The sequence below is a fragment of the Neoarius graeffei genome, chromosome 3, assembly GCF_027579695.1.
Source record: "Neoarius graeffei isolate fNeoGra1 chromosome 3, fNeoGra1.pri, whole genome shotgun sequence".
In the NCBI taxonomy this organism is placed as follows: domain Eukaryota; kingdom Metazoa; phylum Chordata; class Actinopteri; order Siluriformes; family Ariidae; genus Neoarius; species Neoarius graeffei.
Genome location: NC_083571.1, coordinates 48586644 through 48605194, shown reverse-complemented (window position 1 = coordinate 48605194; position 18551 = coordinate 48586644). Strand labels below are relative to the sequence as shown.

The following is an 18551-nucleotide window of genomic DNA, read 5'->3' as shown; positions in this document are numbered from 1 at the left end:
TATATGATAGCATTGTTTTGTCAGATCACGCCCCAACCTCATTATTTTACAACGTGGGACAAACGAATAGACACTCGGCTAATTGGCGCTTACACCCTAAATGGCTTCAAGATGCAGATTTTATGAAATTTGTAGGAGAACACATCGACGTCTACTTTTCAATTAACACAGATCAAACAACAGCAGCCATTAGATGGGAAGCCTTTAAAGCATATATTAGAGGACAAATGATAAGTTTCACCAGCTCCAAATTTAACAAATTTAAACAGACAATGAATGAATTAGATTCTAAAATTAAAGAATTAGAAAGAGAGGTTATCATAGATGATTCTACACACAAAAAACTAGAATTACGAACTCTTAAAGCTAAATACGAGGAGCTTTCTATGCTTAAGGCTGAAGATGGTTTAACAAGACTGAAACAAAGTTTTTATGATCAGGGTGAAAAGCCGGGTAAATTGCTAGCTTGGCAGATAAAGAAACTGGAATCCGACAGAGCCATTAATACAATTAGGAATGAACAAGGAGAATTATCTACAAATCCCACAGAGATAAATAACACCTTTGTCTCATATTATAAAACTCTTTATAATTCTGACAGCCCTACAAACCAGCTAAATCATTACAGTCTCCTGGATGGATTGGTCATTCCCTGTATTTCTGATGATACAAAAAATGAACTGGATAGGGAATTAAACCTTGATGACATTTCTAATGCAATTACAAACATGAGAGGAGGTAAGGCTTCGGGTCCAGATGGGCTGCCGATAGATATCTATAAAATATTTAAAATAAAATTAATAGCCCCATTATTAGATGTTTATTTGGAATCCTTTGAAACAGGTTGCTTACCCGCCTCTTTACGTAGTGCTCTGATTACTCTTCTTCTAAAACCAGGCAAAGCGTCAACTGAATGCGGTTCGTACAGGCCCATATCACTTTTAAATTCTGATGCAAAGATTATAGCTAAGGCTCTAGCTATGAGACTTGAGAGAGTCCTACCAGCCATTATACATGGGGACCAGAATGGTTTTGTGCAAAATCGCCAGGGATTTCATAACGTGAGGAGAGTCCTTAATATAATCCACGAGTGTGAAGAATCCTCTGACACTGCAATACTTTCACTTGACGCGGAAAAGGCATTCGACAGAGTCGAATGGCCCTATCTTCTTGAGGTACTCAAGCGTTTTGGCTTTGGGGATTACTTTTGTAGATGGGTCAAAATTTTACTTGTGGATTCTTTTGCAATGGTATCTACTAATAACCTTACCTCTCAGCCTTTCAAGTTATTTCGAGGCACAAGGCAAGGGTCACCAATTTCACCCCTACTTTTCGTATTAGCCATGGAACCGTTAGCAATTGCGATCAGATCACAAGCCACAATTCATGGTATTAAGATTGGAGAAACGGTACATAATACAGCACTGTACGCTGATGATACCATTGTATTTTTATCACATCTTGTAGAATCTATACCATCTCTCTTAGAGTTGCTTGGTCAATTTGGTGCTATCTCTGGGTTTAAAGTGAATAAAGAGAAGTCATCTATTATGTTTCTAACTGCAAAAGAGAGGAAGAAACCAACAGTATCCCACCCATTTGTGAACGCCTGTGACGGATTTAAGTACCTGGGCATCAGAATAACTCCAAAGATAAGTAATCTTAGCGCTGCCAACTATGAGCCCATGTTAGCAGAGTTGGCAGAAGAGATCACTAGGTGGACAACACTACCTCTCTCGTTGTTGGGTAGGATAAACATTATAAAGATGACTATACTACCAAAATTTTTGTACATTTTTCAGTCAGTTCCTCTCTCCCCTCCTCCCTCCTTTTTTCCTAGGGCCAGAAAACTTCTTTCTAATTTCATCTGGAACAATAGGAAGCCAAGACTCAGACTTTCCCTGTTATACTTGCCTTACGATAGGGGAGGGCTACAATTGCCAAATCTTGAGTGGTACTATTGGGCTGCGCAATTGAGGGCCACAATGTTTTGGTTTTCTGAGGGTGTTCTCCTGCCCTGGTTAAATTTAGAAAAACTAGCCACAAAAGGTTTGTCACTGAATAGCTATCTATACTCAGCATCCTTTAAAACATTAAAGAAGAGTACTACTAATCCTTTTGTAAAAAACACTATTGTTGTTTGGCATGTAGTTCAAAAAAGGATGGGAGACTCCCTAGGGTTATCTTGCTTCTCCCCAATCTGGGGTAATGATCTCTTCGCACCCGCAAAAAACGATATGGGTTTTAAAACATGGATGAACAAGGGCATAGAAAAACTACAGGATGTATATGAGGATCATACTTTAATGTCATTCAATGAGTTAAAGGCAAAGTTTGATATTCCACAAAAACACTTCTTCAAATACCTACAACTTAGAAGCTTTATCCTAGCACATCTAAACAATTCTGTACAGCAACCTCCGTTCTCAATCTTAGAAACACACGTGGCAAAAAACTGTTGGGGTAAAAAACTGGTCTCTCGGTTTTATAACATGTTGATTGAAAATTATAAGGAAAACTCTGATTGTAAGAGACAGGCGTGGATACGAGACTTACAAGACGATATTACAATCTCAGAATGGAGTAAAATATGTTTGAAAACACACACTCAAACTATCAACACTCGATTGAGAATGGTACAATTTAATTGGATAATGCGAACATATATCTCTCCTGTACAGTTAAATAAATTTGATCCTAATATACCCGATCTATGTTATAAGTGTAACATCCACCAAGGTACATTGTACCACTGCTTATGGCAATGCGAAAAGATCCAAAAATTTTGGAGTTCAGTGTTGAAATACATCTCTCAGATCACAAGTTGTCCTGTACCGTTGTGCCCTAAATTGTGTATTTTAAGCATTTATCCAGATGACTGTTCTTTATCTTGTAAAGAAAGAAAACTGGTTGACCTTTGTTTACTGCAGGCCAGACGCTGTATTGCACTATGTTGGAAGAATGTTAGTTGCCCCTCTTTTAACCACTGGTTAAATAACTTAACATCGGGTTTGGCCCTAGAGAAACTGACCTATATTGTTAGAGGGAGGGCTTCTGAATTCTACATCATTTGGAGGATTTTTCTGGAACTGTTGAGGGTTGGGGGTATGGGGGGGACAGCGGAGGAATGAGATAATGAAAGGCATTTGATTTGTTGTTGGGAGTGTACGATGTAACCTATATTTAATATTTGTGGTATCTATTATAATTATTAGTTTTGTTTGTCTATTTATGTTTATGTATTATATATGTATGTGTATACATATTGTATTATTTAATTCTTATTTAATTTATGTATTATTTTTATTATTTGTACTGCCATACGTTTATGATGTTCGTTGTGTTTGATGTTGTTATAATTAACAGAAAAATCAATAAATATATGTTTTAAAAAAAAAAAAAATGTTTATGCTGAGTATATTATATTGGAATATATTTTTTTCTGGATATGAATTAAACACAGCTACAATTTGGAAAACGTTTTTAAACAAAAACACAGCCGAGAACATTTCACACTACAGACCTGGATTAAAAGTGAAGGGTTATCAAAATTATCAATAAAACATTTCTCAGTCAAAATAAGTAAAATATAAGGAAAGTGTCATTGAATGAAATGTGTGGCACCCAGCTCTACTGCTGAGGTTCCTGACAAAGAGCTGCTTTCAAAAATGATCAATTTTTAAACAACATGCCACAATTTTAAAATATAAAATATAACCCCCCCCCCCCAACACCACCATCATGTATATTGGACAGTAGGCTAATGGGCCAAAAGAACCTGTTATTTCACAGTTTGTGACCCTGCCAACAATCAGCCAGATCAGCAAGAGTATGGGCAATCAGCAAGAGTATGGGCAAAATTGATGTTTTTTCTTTTTAAATCTGGAAATATCGTAACCAACCAGCCTCCCCTGTTTGAAAGACTACCAGCCGCCACTGGTGGGCAACCATGATAACAGTGCCCAGGGAGCAGTTGGGAGTTAGGCACCTCGCTCAAGGGCACCTCAGCCCAAGACCATCCCATATTAACCTAACCTGCATGCCTTTGGATTGTGGGGGAAACCGGAGCACCCAGAGGAAACCCACGCAGACGCGGGGAGAACATGCAAACTCCACACAGAAAGGCCCTTGCCGGCTGCTGGGTTCAAACCCAGAACCTTCTTGCTGTGAGGCGACCATGCTAACCACTACACCACCGTGCCGCCCAACACACCCCCTATAGGACATTTTATTAAACAAAAACTTCTATTTATTAAGATGATCCTTTACTTTTTCAACAACTCCTTCATTTTTTTTGTATGAACATTTCATCCCCTAAAAAAACTACAAGATATTTAAAACCCTCCCTGGTCCAATTTAAGCCATCTGGGAGACCTGGCTCCCAATCTGACCACTTCCCAACCACCATAGGAACACTTTTTGACCAGTTAACTTTTGCACAGGAAATAACTCTAAAATTCTCAAATATTTTCAACGTTACATTGACATCCCTCTGGCCACTAACAAACAAAACAAGATCTGCATAAGCTGATACCTGAAAAACACTTCCACAATTTGGAATAGTCATCCTGCGTAGATATTTTCTTAATTTTATCAAAAAGGGCTATATTGCCACAGTATATAATATGCCAGACAAAGCACACCCTTTTCTAACACCCCATTGCCTTTAAAACAAGTACACACGTCACTATTAACCAGGGCTTTGAACCGGTTTAAGGAACGAAAACGAAAACCGGGAACTTTTTCTATTTCACATGGAACAGAAACGAAACCAGAAACTTTATTATTTTTTATGTTCCGGAACAGAAACGCTTATTAAAAATAATGGTAACCGGTTAATACCGGTTTTTATTTCGTTCCTCAAAGTTTCCGTAGCCTACAAATAAAAAAGTCATTCTTCTCCTGCGCAAGTTTCTATGACCCGCTGGGGTTCACTTCCTGTGTGATATTCGCTGACTGAATGGAGAGAGCGGGAGGGTGGACTACTATCACGTCTCCACATCTTAAATAAGAGGTAAATATTGCAGTCTATCGTTATTCAAATACTTCAATTTCAAACACGATATCAATATATTTGTCCACGTTAATGAGAGGCTCGCGAACATTAAATGATGTTAACCTCTGTTAGCCTATCAATGCATAGGGCCTGACTAGCCTTTGGTAACACACTAAACGAATTATCTTTCATTTTTGGCACTTTTTCTGTTTGTGTAGATGGGAAGACATACTGAGAATCCAAATCGCCAACATTTGAAATAATAATTGTTTTGAATTATTTCTTGTCTTATTTAATGAAGGTTGTAACAGAATTAGCCTACATTTGGCTTAAGCTGGATGAGACAGAGACATAATTTTATAGCCATTTGTTAAACAGCTGACAGGGAACGTAATTAACCGTTCCGGGAACGAAATTATTTTGTTCTAACCGGTTCGGGAACGTCTATTTAATGGTGGAGCCCAAAACCGGAAACGTTAAAATTCCGTTTCTGTTCGGAACGAACCAATAGGAAAAAAATTCTGGTTCAAAGCCCTGCTATTAACCTTTAATATACTGTCAACACCACAGTAAGAAGTCTTATGTTATTAATAAAATGTGGACTAAAACCAAAAACCAGAACATTCCACAAGTAGTTGTGCTCAACCATATCAAATGTTTATTCTTGGTCTAGTGACACTAGACCAAAATAGAGGTTAAAAATCCTGCCTGTGTCAAAGACATATCTGATGAAAGAAATACTCTTATGAATCAACCTACGGTATGTACATGTATGTTTTTTGCAGTATTCCACTTTATTCATATGTATAGGGAGGGAAAGTGAAACACAGCGATCCTAGTGGTAGCGTTCCTAAGCCGAGAGCCATGCTATTGAAAATCCCATAGACCCAATTTTTTTAAAAAATCCCATGTGAGGGAAATTTAGTGAATGAACATTCCTATTCCCTGTGTTTCTGTGTGTTGAGCTCAAGTGGCCTAGTGTACTGAGAAAGATGTTTTTCCCATGTTGTAATCGCCTTTCTGTGGCCTTGGTGGTGATAAGCAGGGTGCCTGAGTTCTCCATAACTACGCATCCGCCTGCACATACCAGAGCACGCCAGGTGCACGCTTTAACAAAGCTTCATAGAAAATCTTGAGCCAATCACGTGAAGATACGAGCAGTAAGCGAATGCCTTTAGAGTATAATAGATAACAGCCACTAAAACATAACTCAGAGTGCACGTACTCTCGGCATCATCAGAAGTGGTGTCTTCTTCTATTCTTCTTTTTCCTTTCATATTTTATATATCTGTTTATATGATCTACTATAATAAATAACTGAAAAGACAACTGCTAAGCGTTCTGAAGTGTTTATTAGAAATTTCCATTACACCCACGAAGTTATGACGTGGAACTTGTACACCCCCCAAAAATATGTTGTATATGTTGGGATTATCTACTAACTGTGAAAGTATCAGGTGAAATGTCGCTGTCTTTTAAAAGATTGAAATTGCGCCTAACCTGTCAGAAACGGACTACAACCAAACTGTCTAGTCAGAGTCGCTCATATTACGTCAGCAGTAGGCTTAGCTATCCCACGACCGGGAAGATCTGTGTATTTTGATCATGCTATGTTTTGTGCCAGACTGCAACCACCGGTCAGAGACAAATGGTTGCAAATTTTTTATTTTCCCAAAGGATCCCAAACAACGTCGGATTTGGATTGAAATAATCAGGTGAGTTGCATGTACAGTACACAGTCCTTTAGTTCGATTTTTTTTGCAATCTATGTTAGCTTCTGACACTAATGTTAGGCTAACATGTGATTAATGCTAGATGTACCTGTAGTTGAACAGAGGTTTATAGTCAAGTCAAGTGGTTTTTATTGTCATTTCAACCATATACAGTGAGACGAAATACCGTTTCACCATGGATCAAGTGGTGTTACATTTAAATTATATAAAAAGACATTCAAGACAAGGCAACATATTTAGTGCACGCTATACAAATCGGCATGTTGATGTAGGCTACTCGCCGACTGCTACCTGCTACAGATTTGGAAAGGCGCTAGACTTGCGGTGACGTCACATACGCGACGTCGGGTCCGTGTAGTCTTTGATCAGCTTATTAAAAAACATTCAAAACAATTCAAATCGGTGGAAAAAATAAAGTATGATCACCAGGATCGATAGAGCTGCCCGACATGCACAACATATGTAAGCCATTGTCTTAACTTTGAAGTGTAACCCGAAATGTAATTTTTTTGAAAAGATATTCCCATTCATGGGCGGCACGGTGGTGTAGTGGTTAGCGCTGTCGCCTCACAGCAAGAAGGTCCTGGGTTCGAACCCCGGGTCCGGCGAGGGCCTTTCTGTGTGGAGTTTGCATGTTCTCCCCGTGTCCGCGTGGGTTTCCTCCGGGTGCTCCGGTTTCCCCCACAGTCCAAAGACATGCAGGTTAGGTTAACTGGTGACTCTAAATTGACCGTAGGTGTGAATGTGAGTGTGAATGGTTGTCTGTGTCTATGTGTCAGCCCTGTGATGACCTGGCGACTTGTCCAGGGTGTACCCCGCCTTTCGCCCGTAGTCAGCTGGGATAGGCTCCAGCTTGCCTGCGACCCTGTAGAAGGATAAAGCGGCTAGAGATAATGAATGAATGAATGAATTCCCATTCATTTTGCCATAGAGGTTGGAACGCATCCAGTAGGGGGCGATGATATTACTTTCCTTCCCTATTATTGAAATAATCTTTTTATGGGTGTTATCTGCCATTCAGGTCCTTGTATACATTTTTATTATAAGAATGAGAAAATATTCGAATGCTCACATTCATATAAACCTGTGATTTAGCTTGTAGTTGGAACTTCTGTAGAGTCGTTGATACAGAAAATTAAACACCTTCTGACTATTCAGATTTGAGAATTCAACATGCCTGTAGTATAAGTAGTACAGTTCATTTCTTGGCATCATATAGGTCAGAATTACACAATTCTTAATCATTAAAAATGTCCTTGCCAGTCAGATAAAGAACTGCAGTAATACATTTTTATGGACATGCTCTGTAATAATTTTGGGGAGTCATACTTCAGAAAAATAAAGTGTACAATACTTTAAAATCCACAACACTAAATGTAAGAGTGACTTTATTTAAAGCACTAATTGATGTCATTTAAAAGATTTTGTAATGTATTTCTTAAACAACTTTTTAAAAAGCCTTAGTGTTTTATAATTATGTATGAAGACAATGATCAGTCAGAATTCCACATTATTATGAGCAGTTTGAGTCGAATGTTATAATGCGTTATTGAAGCTTTGAAAGCATACAAAGAATTGTTACCAAATTACAAATACTTATAGGCACCAATGTTTATGCAATGTCTAAAAGTAAACTCTTACTGTTTTATGCTAGTATTTTATATCAATTTATTTAAAAAAAATCACCTGGGGTTATCGTTGCCATTGTTGAGTAAGGAGTTGCCAATGCGAATCTCGGCACCATTTATCCGTTGTGAACAGCAGTCGCGTCGGTTTGTGATGGTTACATTCTTAATATCATGCACTGCCAACAAATCCACCCTCCACCATGGGTTGTCCTCAACAAGTGTGTGTGTACATGAGAGGGATTGTATGTTCGATGCTCTATTGCCGTCAATAGCAAGGCGAGCATAGTACATAAAGGCTAAAGAAGATTGTGTTGCTTTTCCTTTTAAGGCCACATTGCCTGGAGGGGAGAAGAAAACACACATATGTATACATGTGCTTTAAAAGAAAAAAATATTTACACACACAAACTGATTAGTCTACTTAACAAGACAGAGCAATCAGGATGCTCTCTCTCTCTCTCTCTCTTTATACACACACACACACACACACATACATACATATGTGTGTGTGTGTAAAGAGAGAGGGTGGGTTTTACGTCTTCTCGCCCGGACCACAAGCGTCAGTTAATTCAGTGTATGAAGGAGCGTCATGGCAGAGTGCCCCAAACAATGAAAATACAAAATCCGCTTCACCTCAGACTATACGAAAGTACAACCCCGATTCCAAAACAGTTGGGACAAAGTACAAATTGTAAACGGAATGCAATGATGTGGAAGTTTCAAAATTTCATATTTTATTCAGAATAGAACATAGATGACATATCAAATGTTTAAACTCAGAAAATGTATCATTTAAAGAGAAAAATTAGGTGATTTTAAATTTCATGACAACAACACATCTCAAAAAAGTTGGGACAGGGCCATGTTTACCACTGTGAGACATCCCCTTTCCTCTTTACAACAGTCTGTAAACGTCTGGGGACTGAGGAGACAAGCTGCTCAAGTTTAGGGATAGGAATGTTAACCCATTCTTGTCTAATGTAGGATTCTAGTTGCTCAACTGTCTTAGGTCTTTTTTGTCATATCTTCCGTTTTATGATGGGCCAAATGTTTTCTATGGGTGAAAGATCTGGACTGCAGGCTGGCCAGTTCAGTACCCGGACCCTTCTTCTACGCAGCCATGATGCTGTAATTGATGCAGTATGTGGTTTGGCATTGTCATGTTGGAAAATGCAAGGTCTTCCCTGAAAGAGACGTCGTCTGGATGGGAGCATAATGTTGCTCTAGAACCTGGATATACCTTTCAGCATTGATGGTGTCTTTCCAGATGTGTAAGCTGCCCATGCCACACGCACTAATGCAACCCCATACCATCAGAGATGCAGGCTTCTGAACTGAGCACTGATAACAACTTGGGTCGTCCTTCTCCTCTTTAGTCCGAATGACACGGTGTCCCTGATTTCCATAAAGAACTTCAAATTTTGATTCGTCTGACCACAGAACAGTTTTCCACTTTGCCACAGTCCATTTTAAATGAGCCTTGGCCCAGAGAAGACGTCTGCACTTCTGGATCATGTTTAGATATGGCTTCTTCTTTGAACTATAGAGTTTTAGCTGGCAACGGCGGATGGCATGGTGAATTGTGTTCACAGATAATGTTCTCTGGAAATATTCCTGAGCCCATTTTGTGATTTCCAATACAGAAGCATGCCTGTATGTGATGCAGTGCTGTCTAAGGGCCCGAAGATCACGGGCACCCAGTATGGTTTTCCGGCCTTGACCCTTATGCACAGAGATTCTTCCAGATTCTCTGAATTTTTTGATGATATTATGCACTGTAGATGATGATATGTTCAAACTCTTTGCAATTTTACACTGTCGAACTCCTTTCTGATACTGCTCCACTATTTGTCGGCGCAGAATTAGGGGGATTGGTGAGCCTCTTACCATCTTTACTTCTGAGAGCGGCTGCCACTCCAAGATGCTCTTTTTATACCCAGTCATGTTAATGACCTATTGCCAATTGACCTAATGAGTTGCAATTTGGTCCTCCAGCTGTTCCTTTTTTGTACCTTTAACTTTTCCAGCCTCTTATTGCTCCTGTCCCAACTTTTTTTGAGACGTGTTGCTGTCATGAAATTTCAAAATGTCTCACTTTCGACATTTGATATGTTGTCTATGTTCTATTGTGAATACAATATCAGTTTTTGAGATTTGTAAATTATTGCATTCCGTTTTTATTTACAATTTGTACTTTGTCCCAACTTTTTTGGAATCGGGGTTGTATACCATTGTCTAGTAGAGGTAAAAATAATGATGGTGTTGCGCCATGTACTGTTTGCAATAGTGATTTTAGCATTGCCCATGGTGGGGTAAACGATTGTAAAAGACATGTTGAAGTGGACTTATTTGGTAAAAATTCATACATGTTTACAAGGACGCGTTATCCTAATGGGCTTCATGGGCAGCTGCCCAGGGCCTCGGTCACTAGGGGGCCTCGGAGGTAGCGAGATCGGAAAATATAAAACGATATTTTCAGAAGTTTTGATCATACTGATAACATTTTTGATACATTTCGCCACCCATAAGGAAGCCCACACCTTGTCCCGTTGCATAAATCACCCGTCATTGTCAATATGATCACTGTCCACCATGTCTTCACACGCTACGCCAGCTTGAGTTCAATGATTTAATTCAGGGGTTTTCAAAGTGTGGGAGAATCAGCCCCTCCAGAGAGCAAATAAACAACATCGCCCCTCCTTACAATTTTTGTTGTTGCTGTAGGGTTGTTTTACAATCAGGGTACAAAGTTTGTGTCACAGGGGTCCAAAATTCAAATTGATTCAAACTGGTTCTTGTACCAGTTTTTAAGTGAAGGACAAGTTAAAGAACAGAGTTCAGGTCATTTTTTGACATGTGTGTATGGTAGTTTTGTGTAATCTGCTATAAGATGGGAGAAACAAATGAAGTGATTCTCGGAGAGGACATTTTTTTGACAATTCAGAATCCACTACTTCCATAGTGCTTTTAAATATAAGGCTGTAAGCTTTGTGTTAGTTGTCTCTAATATTTATGTCCCAATATCTTGACCACATTTTAGGATGAAAATAATCATTTTAGATATGTTATTTTATATTGAAAAATTAGCTGTCTCGGAGAGGACTTTTTTTTGACACAATTACATACTAATTTGATCAAAATAGTCTGAAAACTTACTGGCATTCAACATTAAAACTTAACTATGTTTCCAATGATATGGAACCAAATATGTGTTTTATGGTATAAAGAATGATTTAAGTGCATCCCTTTTGGAGCTACCTGTGGTCAAAAAAAGCACTTTTTCTAAATGACACGAGTAATTTTGCTAAATACGACATATTGCCATACATTCACCCAAAATAACGTTATCACCAATTTATTTTTTTTTTTTTGCATGGTAAATAGAGCTATCACAGGGCTACAATAAACAACCAAGTTTATTTAGTCAAGCCTTTTGATATTGAATATAATAAGTGTTAAATGTGATTTTTAGCTTGCGTACCCTGATTGTAAAACAACCCTATACTTAATGTTCCATTCGTATTAAAAAAAATTGTTGTTGTACACATCTTTATTTTTTTTCTTTTACACATTTTAAACATCTGTGCTTTTTGAAAACATCTTTTTTTACACATTTAAAACATATGAGCTTTATTAAAACATCTTTTTTACACATTTTAAACATCTGTGCTTTTTTAAAACATCTTTTTTTACACATTTTAAACAGCTGTGCTTTTTAAAACATCTTTTTTACACATTTTAAACATCTGTGCTTTTTTAAAACATCTTTTTTACACATTTTAAACATCTGTGCTTTTTTAAAACATCTTTTTTTCTTACACATTTTAAACATCTGTGCCTTTTTTTAAAAAAGCATCTTGTTTTACACATTTTAAACATCTCATAGCATCGTTAGCAAGCACCTCTTGGCAGACAACACACTGTGGCAGTGGAGCATCTTCAGATCCAGTCCATGAAAATCCAAACTTTAAATAATCGTGGTCATACTTCCTTCTTTTTTTTGCTTGGCCCAGACTCTGTCTCCTAACTCACTGTAGCTTTAGGTCCAAAAAATCGATCCATTTTGTCTCTGGCAAAGACTAGCTGAAGTTCGCTAAATGTCCACAATACACTCTTAAAACGAATGTGTTGGAAATCAACACATCTTTTGTGCAAGTTTAATTTCAACAAGAGTTGTGTTATATTTCAGAAATGTTTAACACCAAAATTGCACAAATAACACACATAATGTGTTAAAATGAACAAAAGTTCTGTTGTCCCAATCTGGACATAGAGATGTGTTAAAAAACAACGCAAGTTGTGTTATTTTCAACACATGTGTTTTAAGAGTGTAGTAACTTATTCTGGTTTATTTTTCCTCATGTTGCGCCCCCCCTGAAGAACTCTGGCGCCCCCTAGGGGACGCACGCCCCTCACTTTGAAAAGCCCTGATTTAATTAATGACTTCGCTTTCCAGAAAAGTAGGTAAGTGCCCTTGTAAGTTGACCCATGGCTGTCAAACTGAATGCGCAAAGCTGTGTGCCATTGCTGTTTGGGACATTACGTGTGTGAAAGGATGAAATGTTTCACATAGCCTAACATTTTGAGATTTATTTCTGAAAAGCAAGATATTTTTCTTTCTTTGTTATCGCTGTGTTTCACAAGTTAAAAGTTGCCTGGATTCCAAAATGAAAATGAATGGTTATATACCAAATGAATGTTCTTGTTCTGAATACTAAAGAAACTGTTGTAGGCCTAGGTTATGTTCATTGACTCACTCATTCAAAGGCTTCTTGAGGCTAAACTTTAGTTAACCAGACTTGTTAACCGTGATGTCTGATGGATTTTTTCACCATGCAATTGCCTATTTCACCATTGCTTTTTCTCGATTAAATAGGTGTTGATGGATATAAAGTTTTATCGTTCAGTAGTATTTCTAATTGTGCCACTGTCATTATTTAAGTTTCTGTGTCTAGTTAGACAGGCACATCTGAGGGGGTGAATTTGCTGAGCGCAGTTGACAACAGGCGGGGGTGGGGCCTCAGGGGGGGGGGGGGGGGGGCTGCCCAGGGCCTCGGCAAGGGTTAACGCGGCCCTGCATGTTTAAAAAAAAAAGTATACATAGCACCGAGGACAGCACAAAAAAGTATAAATACACATTTCTAATGTGGTCCTCTAAAGTGAGATTAACAGGTGTCATTTGTTCATGTGCATATTATTTATAATAGAGCAGCAGCCACAATTATCGACAGTCCATAATTATCGACACCTTTTCAGATTTACCAATTAAAAACAATTTTACAAAAGTGAGTTTCAGTTACAACAGTTATTATTGATTAATTAATCAACCAGAAGACCCCCCTCGCCGTTTGATCTCGTTACCTGAGATGGGATTTTTTTTAGCATGATCAGCAATTCAAGGAAAACCCAGACATTATCATTGCAGGTGAGCATGGTGGAAAGATCATGGACATGTTTTACTTATCAAATTCACCGATATTTCATGATCTCCTTGTCGAAGCCTACTTTGTTTCTTACTCTTTCGTTTGACAATCGCCATTTGGTATCTAAATGCGCATTTGACAAGTCACGTGAGGTGTCGATAATAGTGATCACTTCCACCGTGTCCACCATTATCGACACCCTGTGGAATTAAATGACTGTGGCAGCGGGGGCGTGGTCAAGCGCCAGTCTGTGACAGGAGGGCGGAGTCAGGGAAGGTAAGTGGCAGAATCACTACACCTGACGTCAATTAGCCTGTTTGTGTGTGTCTTCCCAGTGACCGCGCCCTATTTAAAGAGGGAGAGCTGAGAGCAGAGGAGAGCTCATCCCCGAACAAGACGCCAATCGTGTGTGCGCGTCTATATCAGTGAAGATTGTTAGACTGAAAAGTAGAGCAATAAACGCTATTTTTGAACCCAATCTCTGTCCTGCCGTCCTCTGTGCTCCACCCACACCTAGTGAACGCTACAGTGGTGCCGAAACCCGGTAAAGTGGAGCACCAGCCGAGCAGCCCCATGGAGTCCTCTCCATTCGCCGACCTGGTCCACGCCCTCGCCACGGCCCAGCAAAGCCAGCACCAGGCACTCGTCACCCTCTGGAAGGAGCAAGAGCGGCGCTTCGAGGCCCTGGTGCTGGCCCAACAAGAAGATCGCGAGGCGTTCCGGCACCTCCTTGCGTCGGCGGGGTCCACCAGCGCTCCTACCGCGGGCCCGTCTCCCCTCACCATCACCAAGATGGGCCCGCAGGACGACCCCGAGGCGTTCATCGCGCTCTTTGAGCAAGTCGCCGAAGCCTCGGGGTGGCTGATGGAGCAGCGCGCGGCGCGCCTCCTCCCCCTGCTAACGGGAGAGGCACAGCTGGCCACGCTACAGCTCCCCGCCGACCGCCGGCTGGCCTACGCGGACCTCCGCCGGGCCGTCCTCCAGCGTGTGGGGCGCACCCCAGAACAGCAGCACCAGCGCTTCTGCGCGTTGCGCTTGGAGGAAGTCGGCCGGCCGTTCGTGTTTGGCCAGCAACTCCGGGACACCTGCTGGCGGTGGTTGAGGGCCGACAACTGCGACGCCGGGGGAATCATCGACCAGGTGGTGCTGGAACAGTTCATCGCTCGCTTGCCAGCAGGAACCACGGAGTGGGTCCAGTGCCACCGCCCGGCATCACTGGATCAGGCAGTCGAGCTGGCGGAGGACCATTTGGCGGCTGTCCCGGCGGCAGGACAGCAGACGGCATCTTCTCTTCTCTCCTCTTCTCTCTCTCTCTCTCTCTCCCCCTCCTCCTGTGTCCCGTCCTCGCCCCATTCCCCCACTGCAGAGGCGGGGGCCGGCACCACCCCAGCCGGCCCGCCGCACCCATGGTGCCCTCCCATTTCTCCCTTCTGTGTCTGTTTCTCCCCCACCTCAGGTGAGTGAGCCCCAGAACACCGGTGCAGAGGGAAAGCCCGGGCCGGTTTGCTGGCGCTGCGGGGAGCCGGGCCACCTTCAACAGCAGTGCACGGCGATGGAAGTGGGCGCGGTGGTTCGGATCCCCGATGCGCCAGAGGCCGCCCTCGATCGGGCCGGAGCATATCGCATACCGGTGAGTATCCAAGGAGATACATATCAGGCATTGGTGGATTCTGGTTGTAACCAGACCTCGATTCACCAAAGCCTGGTGCAAAATGAGGCATTGGGGGGAGCATGGGGGGTGAAGGTGTTGTGTGTGCACGGGGATGTTCACAGCTACCCTTTGGTGTCAGTCCACATTTTTTTTCCGAGGGGAAAAATTTATAGTGAAGGCGGCGGTTAATCCTCACCTTACCCACTCTATAATTTGGGGGACTGATTGGCCGGGATTTCAGGATTTAATGACACGCTTAGTAAAGAGTGGGTCACCCTCTGATGAAGACGGAAGTTACACCGTCGAAACATGTCAGGTAAAGGTAAAAAAGCTTTTACATGTCTGAAACAAAAGAAAAACTAATTATTTTAATCCTCATTAAGATTTCGGACAGCACTACAAAATGGCAACCCCACTATATAGTGCCCTATAGTGAGTAGGGAGTGATTTCGGACACAGGGAATGTCTATTGCCTGTTGACATTTATTAGTAAACTAAAAAAACTAGAAAGTAATACAAACAACAATGTATGATTAACAAAATATGATCTACGAAAATACTTAGAAAGTATTTTGTGGAACAAAAAGATTTCCTGACACAGGTTAAACATTTTCAGTTAATTTGTTTACAAACATTAGAATGACTTCCTCATTTACGTAAGCACTGACATTGATATATTTATATAAAATATATTTTGCACTAAATATAAGTCTATGTAAAACAAATTTTAAATAAAAACTGTTTTGTTAACTTAATACCACATACCAATTTTTTTAAATAAATGTGGCAGCGGGGGCGTGGTCAAGCGCCGGTCTGTGACAGGAGGGCGGAGTCAGGGAAGGTAAGTGGCAGAATCGCTTCACCTGAGTGTGATTAACCTATGTTTTGTGTGTGTTCTCCCCAGTAAACCGCGCCCTATTTAAGGAGGGAAAGTGAGAGCAGAGGGGAGTGATGATCCAGAGGAGACGACAGTCTGTGTGCGCGCGTCAGCCTCTTAGACTGAATTCTGTGTGTTAGACTGAAAAGTTTGGCAATAAAACCCAGTTGTCATCCTGATCTCTGTCCTGCCGTCTTCTGTGCTCCACCCACACCTTGTACACGCCACAATAAATAATCATCTGGATGCTGATAATTGTGGAACGGTATTGATAACTGTGGACAAAGGTGTCGATAATTGTGGAACAGTGTCACGTAATCTGATATGCTACGTAATCAGGAATCAACTCTTTTTTTTTCCCCAGTGGAAGTTTGAGTAATTATTCATGCACAATTTACATATTGAAAGTCTTTTCTACTTTTGCAATGGCCAAAAGATCATTAAGGTGTCAATAATTGTAGCTGCTGCTCTAGCTGCCAAGGCTGCATTATAAGGCCAAACTCCTTGAAGGAGTTGCTTAAATTTGCAATAGAATATCAAAAAAATTATTTAAATATAGTAATAACAGTTTACATAAATAGTATAAGTCATCTACATATTTTGTTGTCACATTTTCTACATATAGGCCGATCTAATTCCTATCTAATTTGGTGCTGTCAAATTCTAACTGTGATGTAGAAAGAGCATTCAGCATGATGCGTCACATTGAAACAGAATTCACGAGTCAACCGTCTCACTAAACACTTGTGAATCTGATGTCTTGCAAGATTAACAAGTTCACTGACACAGACAGCCACGAGGTTGAGGTTTCTGGCATATTGCTCAAATCTGCAAAGCAGGCCACATCACAATCCAACAAAAGTTTGCAAAAGAAATAGGAAGGCTAGTATTTGTATTTATAGAATACTAGTTTCAGAAAAGCTATTTGACATATTTCTGTTCATCTAAGTAGTCTCTGAAAAAAACCTTTATGTTCCATTCATGTTTATTTCAGTGTCTAATTAAAGTAATTTTCTCTAGTGACAACATGTCCTGCTTGTCCTTTCATACCGGGGGGGGGGGGGGGGGGGGGGGGTGTTATATATGGGGCTTGGGGCTACTTCCCTGAAATGACTTTTTGCAGGTTGGAATGTCTGTATTATATGGTCATGAGTGTTTTACTGGGAAATACACCACTCATATTTTTCATACGAACTACATCTGGGACATCAAGAACTGCAACCATGTCATATTTTTCAATGTCACTGTTGAGGATATTGATGTTTTGATAAATTTGGGGACTGTTTGTTTGTAGGATAAGCAATATGATAACAATATTGCATGCTATCGAACCAAATGAATGAAATCCGCTAGAAGGGAATAGAATACATATTTTTATTCAATGGAAAAAGTGTCCTGTATGTATAATAATTCCCAATATTTCACTTTGATGACGTCACTCCCAATGTTTTCTCACTGGTTTCATGTGCGTTGTCAAAATGGCGAACCAGTTCAAAATTAAATTTCTTTTGATAAATTTGTGTATTTTTTGTGGATGTGTTTGCATAATATAAAGAACATTACATGGTGGTACAAAGACATGAAGTTTATATTTTCGTGTTGAAAAATATCACCTGTTCGCTTCGCTCACCTGTGATATATAGTCACCACTCGAAGATAAACTTCATATTTTTATGTGACCGTGTTTTATATATGCATACACATACGGTACTATATTCTTACCTTGTTGATGGGTCAGCATCCACTGCAATGAGAAAATGTACATCCCTGTGCAAAAATATCTAATCTCAGCTCATACATTCGGAAGAGATGTAACAGAAAGAATATGTCATTTTTTAAATATATGATAGGTATCGTCATTTTAACTGGCAACGTAAATGTAATTAAAAGTGACATTAAATAAAGCTTAGTGTATTGCATCTAACACTGTTAAAAATAATACTTGAATTCAGTTTGATACTTGAAATCACAGTTTACCTAAACAAAGAAGCTTGGGCCTCTGTGAATTCTCCATTTTCTGCTCAAATAGAAAGACAACTTTAGATGATTTACACCAGCAGTCAAGGAAGGAAAGGAAAATAGCCAGCTGGAAAAGCAATGTAGCATTCACCACTTAAGACTCGGACTTCTACCATGCACATCCAATTATATGAACTGCATCATATAAAAAATATATATAATGTGTGAAAAGAAAGACACAGTTTAGATAGATTTCTTACCTTACTCAGCATCAACCAGAAAGT

At 40.1% G+C, this 18551-nt stretch overlaps 1 protein-coding gene across 1 annotated transcript in view; it reads right to left on the bottom strand.

Annotated features, from left to right (window-relative positions):
* LOC132882562 (fucolectin-like) overlaps window positions 1-18331 on the bottom strand; it is a 28752-nt gene extending 10421 nt beyond the window's left edge. Inside the window, exons 1-3 of the mRNA XM_060915656.1 lie at window positions 18286-18331; window positions 18031-18075; window positions 8416-8695 (exon numbers count right to left, since the gene is read on the bottom strand). Of these exons, the coding sequence (XP_060771639.1) occupies window positions 8416-8695; window positions 18031-18075; window positions 18286-18322 (362 nt within the window). The 5' untranslated portion in view covers window positions 18323-18331. The remainder of the gene's footprint in view (window positions 1-8415; window positions 8696-18030; window positions 18076-18285) is intronic.
* Between the last annotated feature and the right edge of the window lie 220 nt (window positions 18332-18551).